Source organism: Chiloscyllium plagiosum, unplaced genomic scaffold, assembly GCF_037043375.1.
Source record: "Chiloscyllium plagiosum isolate Xiang-an unplaced genomic scaffold, Cpla_swu_hap1 HiC_scaffold_7, whole genome shotgun sequence".
Lineage (NCBI taxonomy): Eukaryota > Metazoa > Chordata > Chondrichthyes > Orectolobiformes > Hemiscylliidae > Chiloscyllium > Chiloscyllium plagiosum.
In genome coordinates, this window is record NW_028270145.1 from 45,696,847 (window position 1) to 45,711,676 (window position 14,830).

A 14,830-nucleotide genomic window follows, 5' to 3' on the forward strand; every position below is an offset into this window, starting at 1 on the left:
ACTGTTCTTTTGTTCTCCATTCCAAAATGAACAACTTCACATTTTCCCACACGAAGCTCCATTTGCCAAATTTTTGCCCGCTTACGTAACCTATCAATATCTTTCTATAAACTGTTTATATCCCTCTTGCGCTCTGTCTTTCCACCTATTTTAGTGTTGTCAGTAATTTTGGCTACAGTATATTCACTTCCTTCCACCAAGTCATTAATATATATTGTAAACAATTGTGATCACAGCACTGATCCCTTTGGAACCTCTCCCCCCACCCCCAACTCTCCCCCCACTCTGATAACAGGTCACCAACTTGAGAAAGAACCCCTTATCCCCACTCTTTATTTCCCGCTCATGAGCCAATTCTCTATCATGCCAGTATACTACCTCCAAAACTATGGGTCCTTATCTTCTGACTTAAGCTTTCATGAAGTACCTTGTTAAATGCTTCCTGGAAGTCCATATACAACACATTTAGTGGCTCCCTTTTATCCACTCCAGTAGATAGGAGTTGCACATGAGGACGTAGTGGAATCCCCATTATAGCAAACTCAGAAAGAATTGGCCAAGAAATTGAAGACATTTAACATTCACTAATTCATTTGTAAACACATTTTATCCACTGGAAAATTGTTACTTGTCATTATCTTCACCAATATCAACATATTTAGTAGCATAGATCAAGTATTTTATTATTGCTTTCTGAAACAGTAATTTTGAATGATTTCCAGGGAGATCTAATTGGATGACTTACCAATGAAATGATTGTGTTTAGATGTTGCATATCAGAATATACAGCAGTCATATTTGGCTAGTAACTCTCAAAACTTGCTGAAATGCTCCATAGTCCCCTTAATAATATCCACATTTTGTTATTTGAACAGTTTTGATCACAATAATTATAACTTGGGAAAATATTACATAAAATAATGTAAATCAAATTTGTTTCTAGATCATAGCTTTTTGTCAGATTTTGATAAGGCAGAGCTACAAAAGTTCATTTAGATTTGATTCACATTTAATTTAATCAAATGTGTCAATGAATTAATTTGTTGGAGGTGAGGAACCTGCTACTTGAATGATAACATTGTTATTTATGATATCACTGAAATAAGTTTCATTGTGCAACATAACTTAATAACATCGAAAATACTGGAGAGACTAATACCTCTGTATGCTGGTATCTTCAAATATTTTGATTTATTTATTGTCTCATTTATCTTCTTGCAGAATACAGTGAAAAGTGTTGCATAGTGTGCCACTGTCATGTGCCATCTTAAAACATAAAAATATTTACTCAATAGTTCATTATTTTAATCAAGAGCGTTGCAGTTTATTTTCATACATTTATCAGAAATGTACCTGCCACATATACACTTTCTGAGCTCAACCTGTCTATGAGACCTATATCATGCTATTGCCTAGTTTGGAAATGATACAAGGATAAGTAGACAGAAAAGTAGCGAAGATACACAGAGAGTCTACAGAGGGATGTAGATAGATTACCTGAATAGGCAAAATCTTGAAAGCTGGGATTTAATGTAGGAAAGGTTATGCACTTTTGCAAGAAAAAACAGAAAAACGGAATATTATTTAAGTGAGAAAAGATTGAAGAAACCAAAGAGGTTTGGTGATTATTGTGCATGAATTGCAAAAAGCCAGCATCCAAGTTCAGCAGGAATAGGAAAGGCAAATAGAAATTTTCAGTGTGAATGGAGTTTTAAAATAGAGAAGTTTTGAAACAATACTATGAAAGGCCACAGATGAGGCCAAATAAAAGGCTCTCAAAACAGCACAACTGGAATACTGTGAACAGTTTTAGTCCCCTTATCGAAGGAAAGCTATTGTAGCATTGGAAACCATCCACAGAAGATTCATTGCATTGATCCTGGATATGGATGGATTTTCTTCTGAGAGTTTGAGTAGATTGGACTTGTACACACCAGAGTTGAAAAGAATGAGTGATGACCTTATCAACACATGTGAGGGTCTTGGGCTTTTGCCAAGGTAGATGCTAGAGAGGTTATTGCCCATTTTGGGATGCTTTAGGATGAAAAAGCAAAATGCCGATTAAGGTGTCACCTTGTTAGGAGAGAGATAATGAGCAAATTATTTTTCAAGGGTATCTGTGCAACTCTTTACTGCAGACAGATGTCGAGGTCAGTTCGTTAAATATGCTCAAAGCAGTAGGGACTCAAGGATTATGGGGATAAGGCAGCAAAGTGGAGTTGAAGATTATCAGATCAGCTATGATTTAATTGAATGGTGGGGCAATCAATGGCTAATGGTCTACTCTGCTCCTACATCATATAGTCTTATGGCTTTGCTTGTTTTTAAGCCTATTTGACTATAGTGTTGATGATCCAAATTCCCTCTCTCTTTCTAAACTACCATGATTACCATGTCACCTCAAAAGCCACACCCTCAACTCTAAAGTTCTTAAAAATACATATCCAATATCTTTTCATCTCTAAGATTATTGAGCATGTTCTGTCCTCCCAAAAATGGGCCATTTTTTCTGGTGTTATGATCTGAGCTGATTGTAATATGGAACAAGTCATATCCAAAATGCAACCTTGCTTGTTTATATATTTTGTTTTTTTATTATGGTTGGTTCGTCAACTTGAATACTTTTGTACAAACCCTCCTGGGCTGGAGGCTCCACAGACTGGAAAACACTTCTAACATGGTGATTCACTGAATATCACTTGAATTTCCTGCTGGGGGAGAAATTGTTTGAACTCTGGATTATTTCAAACTAAAACTTTGAACCTTCTTTCTGAAATCCAAGATAAACTAATTGCCCTAATGCATTTATTCAGCCTAAATAAACTTAGCAGTATTAACTACAATATCCATTACTACTACAAGGGTTCTCCCAAACATGCATCAGCAATCACACGCTTCCTTGGAACAGAAATGTTTAGGTCACTGTTCCAAATTGACTTTCTGAGGTTTAAAGCAAAAATCATTGCAGAACTGTCATACTTTTTTTTTCTTTTGGAAGCCCAAATTCCAAAACAATCATGTATAATGTACCTTTCATCACTGTCGCTCAGTGTCTGAATCTTTCCAATTAAGTTTTCATCTTAAAACATTGAAACTGATTTTCTCAATATCTTTGAATATGACACATCAGCCTTCTTGTCCTGTTCAATCTTCCTACTGTTAACATGGAGAATCATATGTACTTATGCAATAATTTTCTTCTATTACTTAGTTTAATCAGATTTCTCTTATTTAATTTCATTTAACTGCAGCCTGATCATCTCAGAGAATCGTCTCTCTTACTGCTGTCTAGAATCCACCAAGAATCTATCCTTGGTCCTCTCTTCCTGATTTGCAAGTTGCCCTGATGGACATCATCTACAAACATTGTATCATTTTGTGCATCTGTGATATGGCAACTACTGCACTCCTCTCAATCTCCATTGTTTTTTGGATGTGGAACAGGACCCTGATAATATAATGCTAGACGAGTGTAATACATCCAATTAAAGGTAGGCAAGATTAGAACTGTATTCCTCACGTGGGTCTCAAGCTGCAGTCACCGCTTTAAGGTGAAGCAGATTGTTCGCATACACAGTGTTGTTGTCAATGTCAAAATGCTAGCCAGCTTTTTCACCATTAAATACTCTCAACAGTCCTAAATAATAAATAATATTAATCCGTGTTTGAATTGTGTCACTGAATTGAAATGCCTTGTTAAAGGTAACTTTTTACTTTCAGCCAGGCAATCTGAAAAGAAGGCAGTAGGTGAAGTCCGTTGGAGGAAGGGCATGAAAGACAATTGGACTACAAAAAGGAAACAAAGTAAAGAATGAAAATAGGAAAGGTGGGAGAGAGTGGAAGAGATGAGGCAGGATATGTGTGAAAATGAAAAAAATTATAAAACCCCAAACTATTTGATTGGATGAGATTACCTCTACTCTAAAATCCATCTTCTACAACATTATACAGTGGTAGTTGTTTATGTGACTATCATTGCCATGTAAGATGTATGCATCATTTTTGCCTGGGACAACTCGGCTTCTTCAATTTCATCTAAATATTGTGTATCAATACAAAATGCCTATATGGAAGATCAATGACGTAGCTTTACGGATCACTTCAGTCAATGGAACATGCATTCATCAGTGTGAGTGTCTGGATTCTGACTCTCATATATTAAAGCTTACACATAAAGATTGCAATTAGCTGTTGAAGCAAACACTGTACCATGACAAAACTTGGAATACCCGCAGAAATGTTTTCTTGTACTTTGACAGATTCAGAGTCTGTTAAATTTGCAGTTGCTTTTAGTTTCACTCCCTATTTCATACCATCCAAACAAGACATCCACTAAATAAGTAGAACTAAATAGATGCACATTGACCCATGTTCTAATCCTATCACAGGGCTAAACTTGGCATCCAGGATTTTGTCCGTTAGCCCCTGCTACTGCAGCTGCTGCGGATGATTATACATATCATCATCTGTTGTGTCTCATTTTGTTGTTTCTTTCCTGAAAGTACTTTGTGGAATTATTTTAACATATTTCCACAACAGGTGGTTTGATCGATCCTATCAAGTAAAATAATGATTTTGCACTTTAGTGTTTACACATTCTTGTATGCCATGGTAAGATTATGACTGAAGATAATTTCTTCCTCTCAGTATTTTTACATCCCTTATGTCTTCCCATTTACAGCCTATAATAAAGGAAATGATTTTGAAAATCTAGATATGTTCATATATTTTGTCAATACGAGTTCACTTTGTTATACTAGAATAGTAACGTAAATATCGTTTAGATAGCGGTAGATTAAAAGGTGCCGGCATGGGCTTTCGATCGTAATAAAGCACTTCTTGTCATTCACCGCTGGGTGGTGCTTAGCTCAGTCGGAAGTTTAATGCAGCAACTGCAGGAGGCCGCTAGGCGACGCAATGCCATTGCAGCAGCCCGACCATTGACATTTCTGGGATTCACTGGTGTTCTGTTATATTTATGACTTTGTATTACTATCCCTTTCAACAAATACTAGGGCATCGTTCCATTACAAGTGTCAGAATTATGTCATAACGAATGGTATATGCTTTGTAGGAATTGAAGCTTATTTGTTGATATTAGGAAAGTAGGTGGGTGCGCTATCGATGCAGCATGCCATATGTTCTTAACAATTTCTGTGTCGTTGTCGGTCCCTGCCAAGTCGAAAAACAGTGCACGGTTTACTGAGGTCAACCTGTGTTTCAAGGGAAGTGTAGCCTCTGTAAAGCCGTGTTAATCTGCTGGTGAGGCGGCTGTTCTATATTTGTGCCTATTACATTCTCAGATTATTGTTTATCTCGAAAGCAGCTTTCAACGACAAATCAATTCACGGGAAAAAGAAAATACTGTTAAGAAGATAATACTGCGTCCTGCAGTTTGAATTTAAACGTATCGCTTGCAAAAACAGCTCTGACGATGGTTGAATGTTGTCCCTGTTCATTACGAGTTCCAGTCACAGAGGACCCTTTTTATATATAATATATAACATATAAATAAGTCCCAACAGCTGAAAAGTTAACAGTCCGGGTTAGAAAAGAGTTTTAAACACAAGTGAGAATTGGGATATCTCATGAGAGAAGGGGTTGGGAGGTGGGGGTGGAGAAAATCTGTGCTTCGTAAGGTTAAACTAAGCAAAATAGGTCCTTAGTAAATCGCTTTGCAAACCGAGTTTAACACTCATGGCCCTGTCAAAATCTAAGCGATATGAGACTTTCACTCCAGCGAATCCCTGACCACATTATAAAATTCCATCTCGCCTTAATTCCCGTGCTGTGAGCATTTAAATGAACATCCTTCGCGTGCAAAACATTTAACTTTTCGCTATTTGGGAGGCAACTAAATCTACTGTTGTAAATATCCTTAAGTTCAAACCCAACAGTTGGTAAGCGATGTAATGTGGGCTCTGTCAGACTATAACTTAAGTTAAAGGCAGGAAGCTGCGGTGTAAATGCGGCTTTAACACGGATTATATATAAAATGGGATTTTTATTATTCATTTTCTTCCAGAAAGTATCTTGTTTCATGAAGATCTAAAAGAGAAAATAAAGTCAGCATTGCAATCCGTATAAACTTCTCGTTAAATCCGCATATTTTGGAAATAGACCATGACACTCACATTTGTGTTCTAATCATCTGAAGAATTTTTTTATGAGTAATACTGTAATCCTAATTACAAAATAACAAGATTAGGTAAAACTGTCAACTTTAAATAGTTAGCAGATGTCCACTTTCCGTGTAGTTGAGGCGTTTAATCGGCCGAGACCTCACGTTTATTATTTTTTCAAAAGTGTAATGTGGGCTCTGAAATTGTTATAAAACGGCAGCTCGAAAATACAACGGTCACTTTGAGCAGGAGAGGATAACGAGGCATTGATTTAAGTGCATTAGTCCGCGTACGTCCGGCTTAAAGCGCTTCTAGTTTTATTTTTGTTGGTTCCTGTTATTTTGGGCTCCGGGGGTTGTTTATTTTTCACAAAAATCGCAGTCAGAAATGCGGATTTTTAAAAAAAAATCAGCGCTGCAAAGGAAGAAAGTTGCACAGTGACAGGTGTCTGCAGCAGGTGTCTACACCTGCAGTGAAAAATGGTCTTAGCAGAGCTTTCAGAGAAACCTTGGTGCCGCTTAGTGCCGCCTCCGTTGAATTTTCATTGAAAGATGTGCCAAAAAATCTCATGTCCGCTTCTCTATTCCAGCATGATTTATTGCAGAAAAATACCAAAGAAGTAATCACTAGAGTAATTAATTAATACAAATCTGCATTTTTGCATAAGCAATTAGTGGAGAAGGGTGCAGTAAAATGGCTTAGTCTCATTCGTTCCATGCAAATACCTATTCAACCGTAAAGATGTTGGACGCGATCGTTAAAATGTTAATTTTTTTAATGTTAAAACGCGATAAACAGGTTGAAATTTTTCAATATTTAAGCCGCAGTAGCACATTATTAAAGTAAGGAGAAGCGAGTGGCTAACACGGCTGAAATGCATATACTATGCCTATGTATCTATATTCCGCAGATTTCTGAGTCACATTACTGTCTAAATCCCTCTGCTCGTACTCAAAAGACTAATCCTAAATGTCGGAGCACCAGATGTGACATCGGGTACTTTTTAGAGTATCCATTTTGTTATTGCATCTCTGTCTCTGACCATTGATTGGATACCCAATTGAAAGTAAATTGCAGCAACACAAAACAGGTCCATATTAAATCACGATCGGGCGGTAAACCTGCTGCCAGGTGCTGGGTTAAATATCGCCAACTTCTAAAGTTACAGGGAAATTGTCACGTGCTCGCCGCCTCCTGTCTCTGGACACCAGGAGCTGTTTGTGGTGCTGTAGTTTGATCCCATCTGTGTGGCTTGTATGTATGTGTGACTGTGCTGCTGTGTCTGCATGCCGACTGCGTGTATGTGCGCGCCTCTGTGTTTCTCTGTACCTCTGAGTCAGTGGGTGTCTGCCTGTATATCTGTGCGTGTTTGTGCCTGTGGGGCTGAGTCTATGCGAGTTATGTACCATGTGTGTTTATAAATGACTAAGCTTACCACTGAGTGACTGAATATGCATAAGTGTGCTCATCTGTGTGTACCTACGGGGATGAGTCTGTGTGTATATTTGTAAGTGTCTGTACACATCAGTATATGTGAGTGTGACCGTGTGACAGGGTTTCTGTGTGTACTTGCGTCTGTGTACCCATGAATTTGATTCTGTGTGTATGTTCTCGTGTGCGTGCTAGTGTGTGTGTAAGTGTTTATGCGTACCAGTGTGCGTGCCTGTGTCTCTGTATCCGTGTCAGTCTGTGTGCCGCCTTTGCCTACTTATTAACTTGTCTGTCCAGTTCAGCACGAGGCCATTGTCGCATTAAATACTGACAAATGTCATGATAGTATGAAATATTTCCTCAATTTTGTTGTAGGTGCAGAAGATCCTTCCTGATGCCTGTGTGAAATGGAAAAGATTGGTAGCGCTTACGCTGCGTTTTATCCGGTAAAAACACTCAGCGGTTACCAGGTTGTGCAAAACCCAGCAACGAAGGAACTTGCTGCGTTTCGTTTGGAAGTTAGAGTTATATTTGAAATCTGGAAGTTTACTTTTATTTTAAATCTGGAAGTTGTAGGCTTTGCAGAATGTAAGTCGTAAAGAAACCTTCAATAGAAATGGTTAATGAGTAAACAAAACCCCCATGCTGACATTTAGTCAAGCAAATGCAGTCCAATTGAAAGCTTCAAACGAGTTTTCTTCAGTCCGATTAAAAATACATACACTGCAGATTTCGTTTACCTTGATGGCCGGCTGATGCTAATATTAGAAACTGGCGTCTAATATCTGTGTTGAGAGTACACTGACTAGGGACAGTCTGCCCAAAGAATCCGGGAATTCAATTACCCAAGGAAAATTAAAATATAGCATTTATAATGAAAATACAATTTCCTCACATTTTCAAACAAATGCCACAACCTCTGAAGAACATAAACGCAGTAAAGTAATGGCTTAAATTGCTGGGATATTGCTCTTAATTGGGGCCAATTTTTCTCATGGACGATAGCTTCCAGCATTTTTGATAAATTCTATTTTTTCGTTCTCGCAGGTGCAATATGAATCAATTATCTTAATTAAGATAATGCCGCATACCCAAGAGATTTAAATCGGATGGATTTTGCACCGTGGACAACTGAATTGGATCTTTAATATTATTCCTGTCCATTTCAAGTAAAACAGGCGATGACCCGTAGTGACTGGAAAGTTGTTATGAAATCTCCATGCGTTTCCTTTTATTTTTACTAGAATACAAACAAATACTGTATTAGGAGGAAGATCAGTTTTGGGGCCAGGAGCTGCGTTTCATTGCAAAACAAAAACACAAACACAATTGTTGGCACATTCACGAACTCCAGTCCGATGGCAAACCGACACAAAACTGCGAGACAATAGCGTAAACATGTACGAAATTCACTTTTGCAAAAATGTTCACTGTGGAAAAAAAGAGCGAGCATCACGTTACACAAACACATTGAAACATTTATGTTATTTGATCGCTTAATCAGCAGCAAATATTCAAAAACAAAAACCCAAATAAGTTTCGGATTCTTAGCCCAAATAACATAGTCAGCCCGGTTCTTTAAAATAATGTATTGTCAATTTGAAAGCAAAACCGAACCGCTTTTTCTTTGAATGACGGTTGCATTGTACAGTTGGTACTTAGAATAATAATGGGTAGAAAATCAATTGTATTTTGTCCCAATCGCTTAGTGTGCCTTTTCACATTTTTTCCCCTCTAACGGTCAGTTTGGCGACCTTTGCATTATTATTTAAAATCTCGACAGAAGTGAGCATATTTGGACGTTAGATCTGTTTGACCAGCCGTGAAAAGGCTTTTGTTTGCGTGCGTGCGACTCGCGTGCCGGCAAAAAACCGCCTCAATTAGGGCGAAAGCCAGAAACTTTATTCCAAAAATATCTCCCCACTCCCCTCCACTACCCTCACACACATCTCCCCTTCGCCCCCGAACCCGGTCTCTTGATTTATCTTTTGCAAAGCCAACTAATGCAATCCTCCATCGAAAATAAAAACTTTTGGACACTGTTCGCGTGGTAAATAATCAAATCTACACTTTCTGTCATGGTCAGGGACCTATGTGGCAAACTGTGCGCGCCAACAGATTTGTGATTCTCTGGGTTAATGCGGACAACAGCGACGAGCAAGGACCGTTGACACCAGGTTCACCTTTTCATTCTCAACTATTCTAATGGCAAAGTTGATTGATCTTTAGATGTGTCAGCTGCATAGATTTTTTGCAAGGGGGTTTTGGTTGGTTGGTTGGTGGTGGGGGTGTGGGGTGTGGTGGCGAGGAGAGGCAGGGACGCGGCGAGTAAAGGAGAAGGCGATAGCAGGACAATGTGATTTGGAATCAAGCCTCCCTCCCTCCCTGCCCAGGCTGTGTTGTTTGGGTGGATCCCCGGGAGTGGGCGCGAGCGGCTCCGCACAGATTCTGCTGGCGACAGATGGCCACAAAGGGGAGGGGAGGAAGGGGGGAAGGGGGCGCACGCGCCGGCGGAATACAAATAGCGGCCCACGTGACGCCGCTCGTTCGCGTGACGTCCTGAGAACCATATGGCGCGAGGGCGGAGGCGGTGGCGGCGGCGTTGGCCGCCGTGCTTTGCGCAGGCGCGCCGCCCCCGCGGCGGGCGGGCCCGTGCTCCAGGAACCCAGCACCTTTCCCCCAGTATAAAAGGCAGCGGGGCTGCTGCCAGCGGGCAGTCCGCAAAGAACATTGGAGCTGCTACTGTAACATAGCTCAGGCTATGAGACTACTCTAGACTCAATATTTACAAAGGTATTTCTTTTAATGATGTAGCATCCTTCATCTCTGTGTGTGTTTGTGTGTGTGTGCGCTTTCTTCTTTTGAAACAGCAATCATTTCGTTGTCAAACACTTTTTTTTCGTTACGGCGAGGAAAGGGGTTTAACTTATTCCATTTCATTTTGTTTTCAGTTAGCTGAATTCAGTTTGTCATATACAAATGAATTATGTCGCCGAGCGGGGTAATTTGCTCTCTATATCTGGGCAATCAGGCACTGGATTGGAATGCTGCAACAATTCGCGCAAAATATGCTGCTGTATAAATTATTAATTTGGGTGGAAGGCGAGGAAGAGTGGCATGAAAGCAAGAAACATATGGTACCTGTTACAGTATCAGGAGACGGCAGGGCAGTCTAGCAGCAAGCTTTGTACAGTGTTGCATTGCGAGTGTCCGAATAGAAGTCGAGGAGTCCCTATTTTTCACTTCCCCACCCAATACCCCAGCTGTAACATTTTCAACCAGGACTTAGTTGGGCATCGAAGCTGCTCCAGTAAAATCAGCGGATTGGGAATATTTAATAAAGACACAGTTTTGCACCTGATCCCTGTGGATTACTGCGCTTGCGTACACACTTAGGGTTTAAATAGTAAATGCAATTTTTGGAGTTGCAAATAATTTCCACGAATAGTGTGCGAGTTCTGACACTTTTTTTCTGGGAATCGGACCCAATTTAATTTTGTTGCCATTGAAACCTTTTTAAGAAAGTAGTTAGAACTCTTTACTTAGAAAAGAACAGTTGCCCAAAGATGTGAACCGATTAAACCCTTCACTCACATTTTGTTGTGCATAATCTGCTTATGCTCGTCTATAAAGCCAGGAACAGTAGACAGGATTGCATTTCATGAAGCAGAGAAAATCAATACTCAGCACCCTGTCCAGAAATTATGCACTACTTCTACATCTATAATAGTTTACAGTAGCCAAAGGTGCATATCATTTATCCCCACGTTTCTTTATTACAGAAACATTCAGAATGATCACTTCTGAAATGGATTAATTCATTCTCGTACGATAGGAAACGAAACGGAGAAGCAGTAGAGTCCTTACAATTCATTTCTACTCGTATGGATTTACTTTTTAATGAGGTCTTTCGTATTGACATTCTGTGGGACGTGTCACTTATAAAAGGACAGATGTTGGAACCTTTTACCCGATCTGTTCAATTCATTAACTGCATTTGAAGTTTTCGTTCCCCTCAATAAAACTGTACACTAGAGCCAGTGTTCTTTTTTTGTTCTAAATTCATGTACATCTTGCCAATTATGCAGCGGATCTTCCATGATTAGACGGCCCAGTTTAGCTTTAGAATTATAATCCATGCGACAAATGCCGCTGAGGTAAAATAATAAACTTTCTAACTTAGTTGAGTTGTCGGTGGTAACGCTAAATTTATAATCTGCTTCAAATCCTACCCCTTGGTAGGGCCGGGTTTGAACTTTGCTGAATAATGTACTTTCTGTGTGTTTTAATTGTTTAGGATCTCGACGATGACAAAATCGTACACAGAAAACATGATGCCAGAAACGCAAAGCAATCCCAGTTGGACGGATGACTGTCTCAGTTCCCAGGACGAGCATGAAGCCGACAAAAAAGACGACGAAAACGAGTCCATGAGTCTCACATTCAAGGTAGAAACGGGAGAACTTGATAAACTGGGAGAGGATGATGATGATGAGGAGGAGGATGATGAAGATGATGATGATGAGGAGGAGGAGGATGAAGTGGACGAGAATGAAGATCAAAAACCGAAAAGGCGGGGCCCCAAGAAAAAGAAAATGACAAAAGCCAGACTGGAGAGGTTTAAAATGAGGAGAATGAAAGCTAATGCCAGAGAGAGAAACCGCATGCATGGCCTGAATGCAGCATTGGATAGCCTGCGGAAAGTCGTGCCCTGTTATTCGAAAACCCAAAAACTATCCAAGATCGAGACTCTGAGACTAGCTAAGAACTATATCTGGGCTTTATCGGAGATTCTGCGTTCTGGAAAAAGCCCAGATCTCGTGTCGTTTGTGCAGACGCTCTGTAAAGGTTTATCCCAACCCACCACTAATCTCGTAGCTGGCTGCCTTCAGTTAAACCCGCGAACTTTCCTTCCAGAGCAGAACCAGGACATGCCACATATGCAAACGGCCAGTTCTTCCTTCTCCGTTCATCCATACACATACCAGTCTCCTGGTCTTCCAAGTCCGCCCTACGGTACAATGGACAGTTCCCACATATTTCACATTAAACCGCACAGTTATGCTGGAGCCCTGGAACCTTTTTTTGAAAGCACTCTCACTGAATGCACTAGTCCGTCCTTTGACGGACCATTAAGCCCACCTTTAAGCATCAATGGGAATTTCTCTTTCAAGCAAGAGCCTTCTCAAGAGTTTGAGAAGAACTATACGTTCACCATGCACTACCCTGCAGCCACGCTGGCCGGACCCCAAGGACACAGCTCCATGTTTTCTTCCGCTGCTCCTCGGTGTGAAATCCCCATAGACAACATTATGCCATACGACGCCCACTCGCATCACGAGCGAGTTATGAGTGCCCAGCTTAATGCCATTTTCCATGATTAACATGGAAATCAGCAACAATGTATTGTAAACGAATCGAATTAAATGTACTTCGTGAATAGCTTGTTTACACACAGCAGCACACCGGTATTACTTGCTGCGGAGTGCAAATGTTTCACGCTTAAATTAGTACTTGTATTTATTATTGTTACTGCCTTTAAGAGAAATGGGAACGAAAACACTTCCCGTTATCTTATGTACAATATTCTACTAGCGCTTCTTTCTGTGGGCTACATGAAAGTCGATGTAGCACCTATTCACATAATGGTAATTACTGATCCACATGACAAAATCACAAGCAATAATTAGGAATCTATGCAATTTTTAAACTAATAATGGGCCAATTTAAAAATATATTTTTCAACCAACATTTTACTACTGTTACCTTTCCCATGCTGAATTATTTTGTTGTGATTTTGTACAGAATTTTTAATGAATTTTTATAAGGTCGATTTCCTATTTTAACCATGCAGCTCCATCACTGTTTTTTATATCAAGAGTAGGATTATCTATAATTTATACAAAAGTAATTTAATTTTTAACCAGCAGAAAAGTGCTTAGAATAATATTCTGTTGCCTTAGGACTTCCTACCTATAAAATCACGCAAAGTTGCACAATCCTGACAAATTATTTTCCCGCTTTAGACGTTTTCCTGGTATTGAAATTTTACCTACCAGACTAACAGGATGCAAATCGAAAATAAATTTTAAAAAAAACCTAACTTTGGTAGATCATATCAAAATAATATAATAGTTGCACAAATGTGTATATAATGTTATCAATTACCAATTTTCTGTTTCTTATAACGGTTGCTTGACTATCACAAATCATTTGCACTGTATCTATTTCCTTTAAACTATTTCCATCAAACATTATTAGAACAGCGAAGTTAACTCGACTCTAAGACCAGCGGAGGAATTATTTATTCCGTTTATCAACTAATTGACTTCCCATATTACACGTAGATATACACACGCGCACACATACACAGCGTCTTATCATTATCTGAGAGTTAAAAGCTACAGCTATAATCAGGCTTATTAATGTTGGGCTATATATTAGTTAATTAGTGCAGTAGCTTAAAAATCTCACATTTATTCCGTGATTAGAACAATAGATATTGCATGTACAATGCAGTCCAGATGAAGTGCTGTTTAAAGTGTAATGCTGGTTCAACTGAAATAAATTGGTACTGTAATTTTGTTTGTAATCCTGTATTTTATGATGTAATGCCACAACGCATTGGGAATTGAATCACACTCATGCAGTCTTTTATTGAAATAGTAATCTCATCTTTGTCAAATGTTGCATTTTCATTAAATGTGATTTTTCTTAGTGTATGTAATTCCTATGGGATTATTGTTTTATTTTGATAGCTCATGAAAGGTGCAAAATTTATTATTTGTAGAATAAAAACTGATTACAACAAATATATACTTCCATGGTCTGATTTATTTTCATCCCATAGATCAAATCCTTCAGTAACAATCGTGACTTTAACTTCTTAGCCTTCTTGATCTAAAATAATCAATTATTCCTCTACTGAAGAATATTATATCCTCCATGTTATAATGCCCACCGTATTCCAATTGGTACATCAATTGTCTTCTTTCTTTGGGAAGCATTATAGTAGTCATCTCTTCATTTGAGAAAGCTTTGTCCATCCACACTAAAACAAAATACTCACATGACATGTATTTCATGACTCACGTAGTATTGATAACATTTCCCATCATCCATGGCATTCTTCCTCCTACCATTGCAGTCAGTTACTCGATGAAAAAAATTACATATGGCTTAAGCTAGTTAATAGAAAAGCCTTGAAGGACATAAATAAATTTGGATCAATGTATTTTCCTGCAACCACAAAATAATACATAAGAGTGAAAATAATA

At 39.0% G+C, this 14,830-nt stretch overlaps 1 protein-coding gene across 4 annotated transcripts; it reads left to right on the forward strand.

Annotated features, from left to right (window-relative positions):
• The first annotated feature begins 7,356 nt into the window (after window positions 1–7,356).
• neurod1 (neuronal differentiation 1) lies at window positions 7,357–14,365 on the forward strand. 4 transcript variants are annotated; one of them, XM_043693475.2, is made up of 3 exons: window positions 7,357–7,999; window positions 9,640–9,730; window positions 11,851–14,365. In XM_043693475.2, the coding sequence occupies exon 3, from the start codon at window positions 11,861–11,863 to the stop codon at window positions 12,935–12,937; it is 1,077 nt and encodes a 358-aa protein (XP_043549410.1). In that variant the 5' UTR covers window positions 7,357–7,999; window positions 9,640–9,730; window positions 11,851–11,860; the 3' UTR covers window positions 12,938–14,365. The 4 variants fall into 4 exon arrangements, with proteins under 4 accessions (XP_043549410.1, XP_087845096.1, XP_043549408.1 ...); XM_087988970.1 differs by lacking the exon at window positions 7,357–7,999 and adding an exon at window positions 8,936–8,953; XM_043693473.2 differs by lacking the exons at window positions 7,357–7,999; window positions 9,640–9,730 and adding an exon at window positions 10,192–10,346.
• The last annotated feature ends 465 nt before the right edge of the window (window positions 14,366–14,830 follow it).

Excerpts from the sequence above, each read along its gene's own strand:
- neurod1 (XM_043693472.2), top strand. The coding sequence starts at position 11,691 with ATGCGACAAATGCCGCTGAG. Across the intron at positions 11,711-11,850 it reads ATGCGACAAATGCCGCTGAG|GATCTCGACGATGACAAAAT; the intron begins GTAAAATAATAA and ends TTAATTGTTTAG.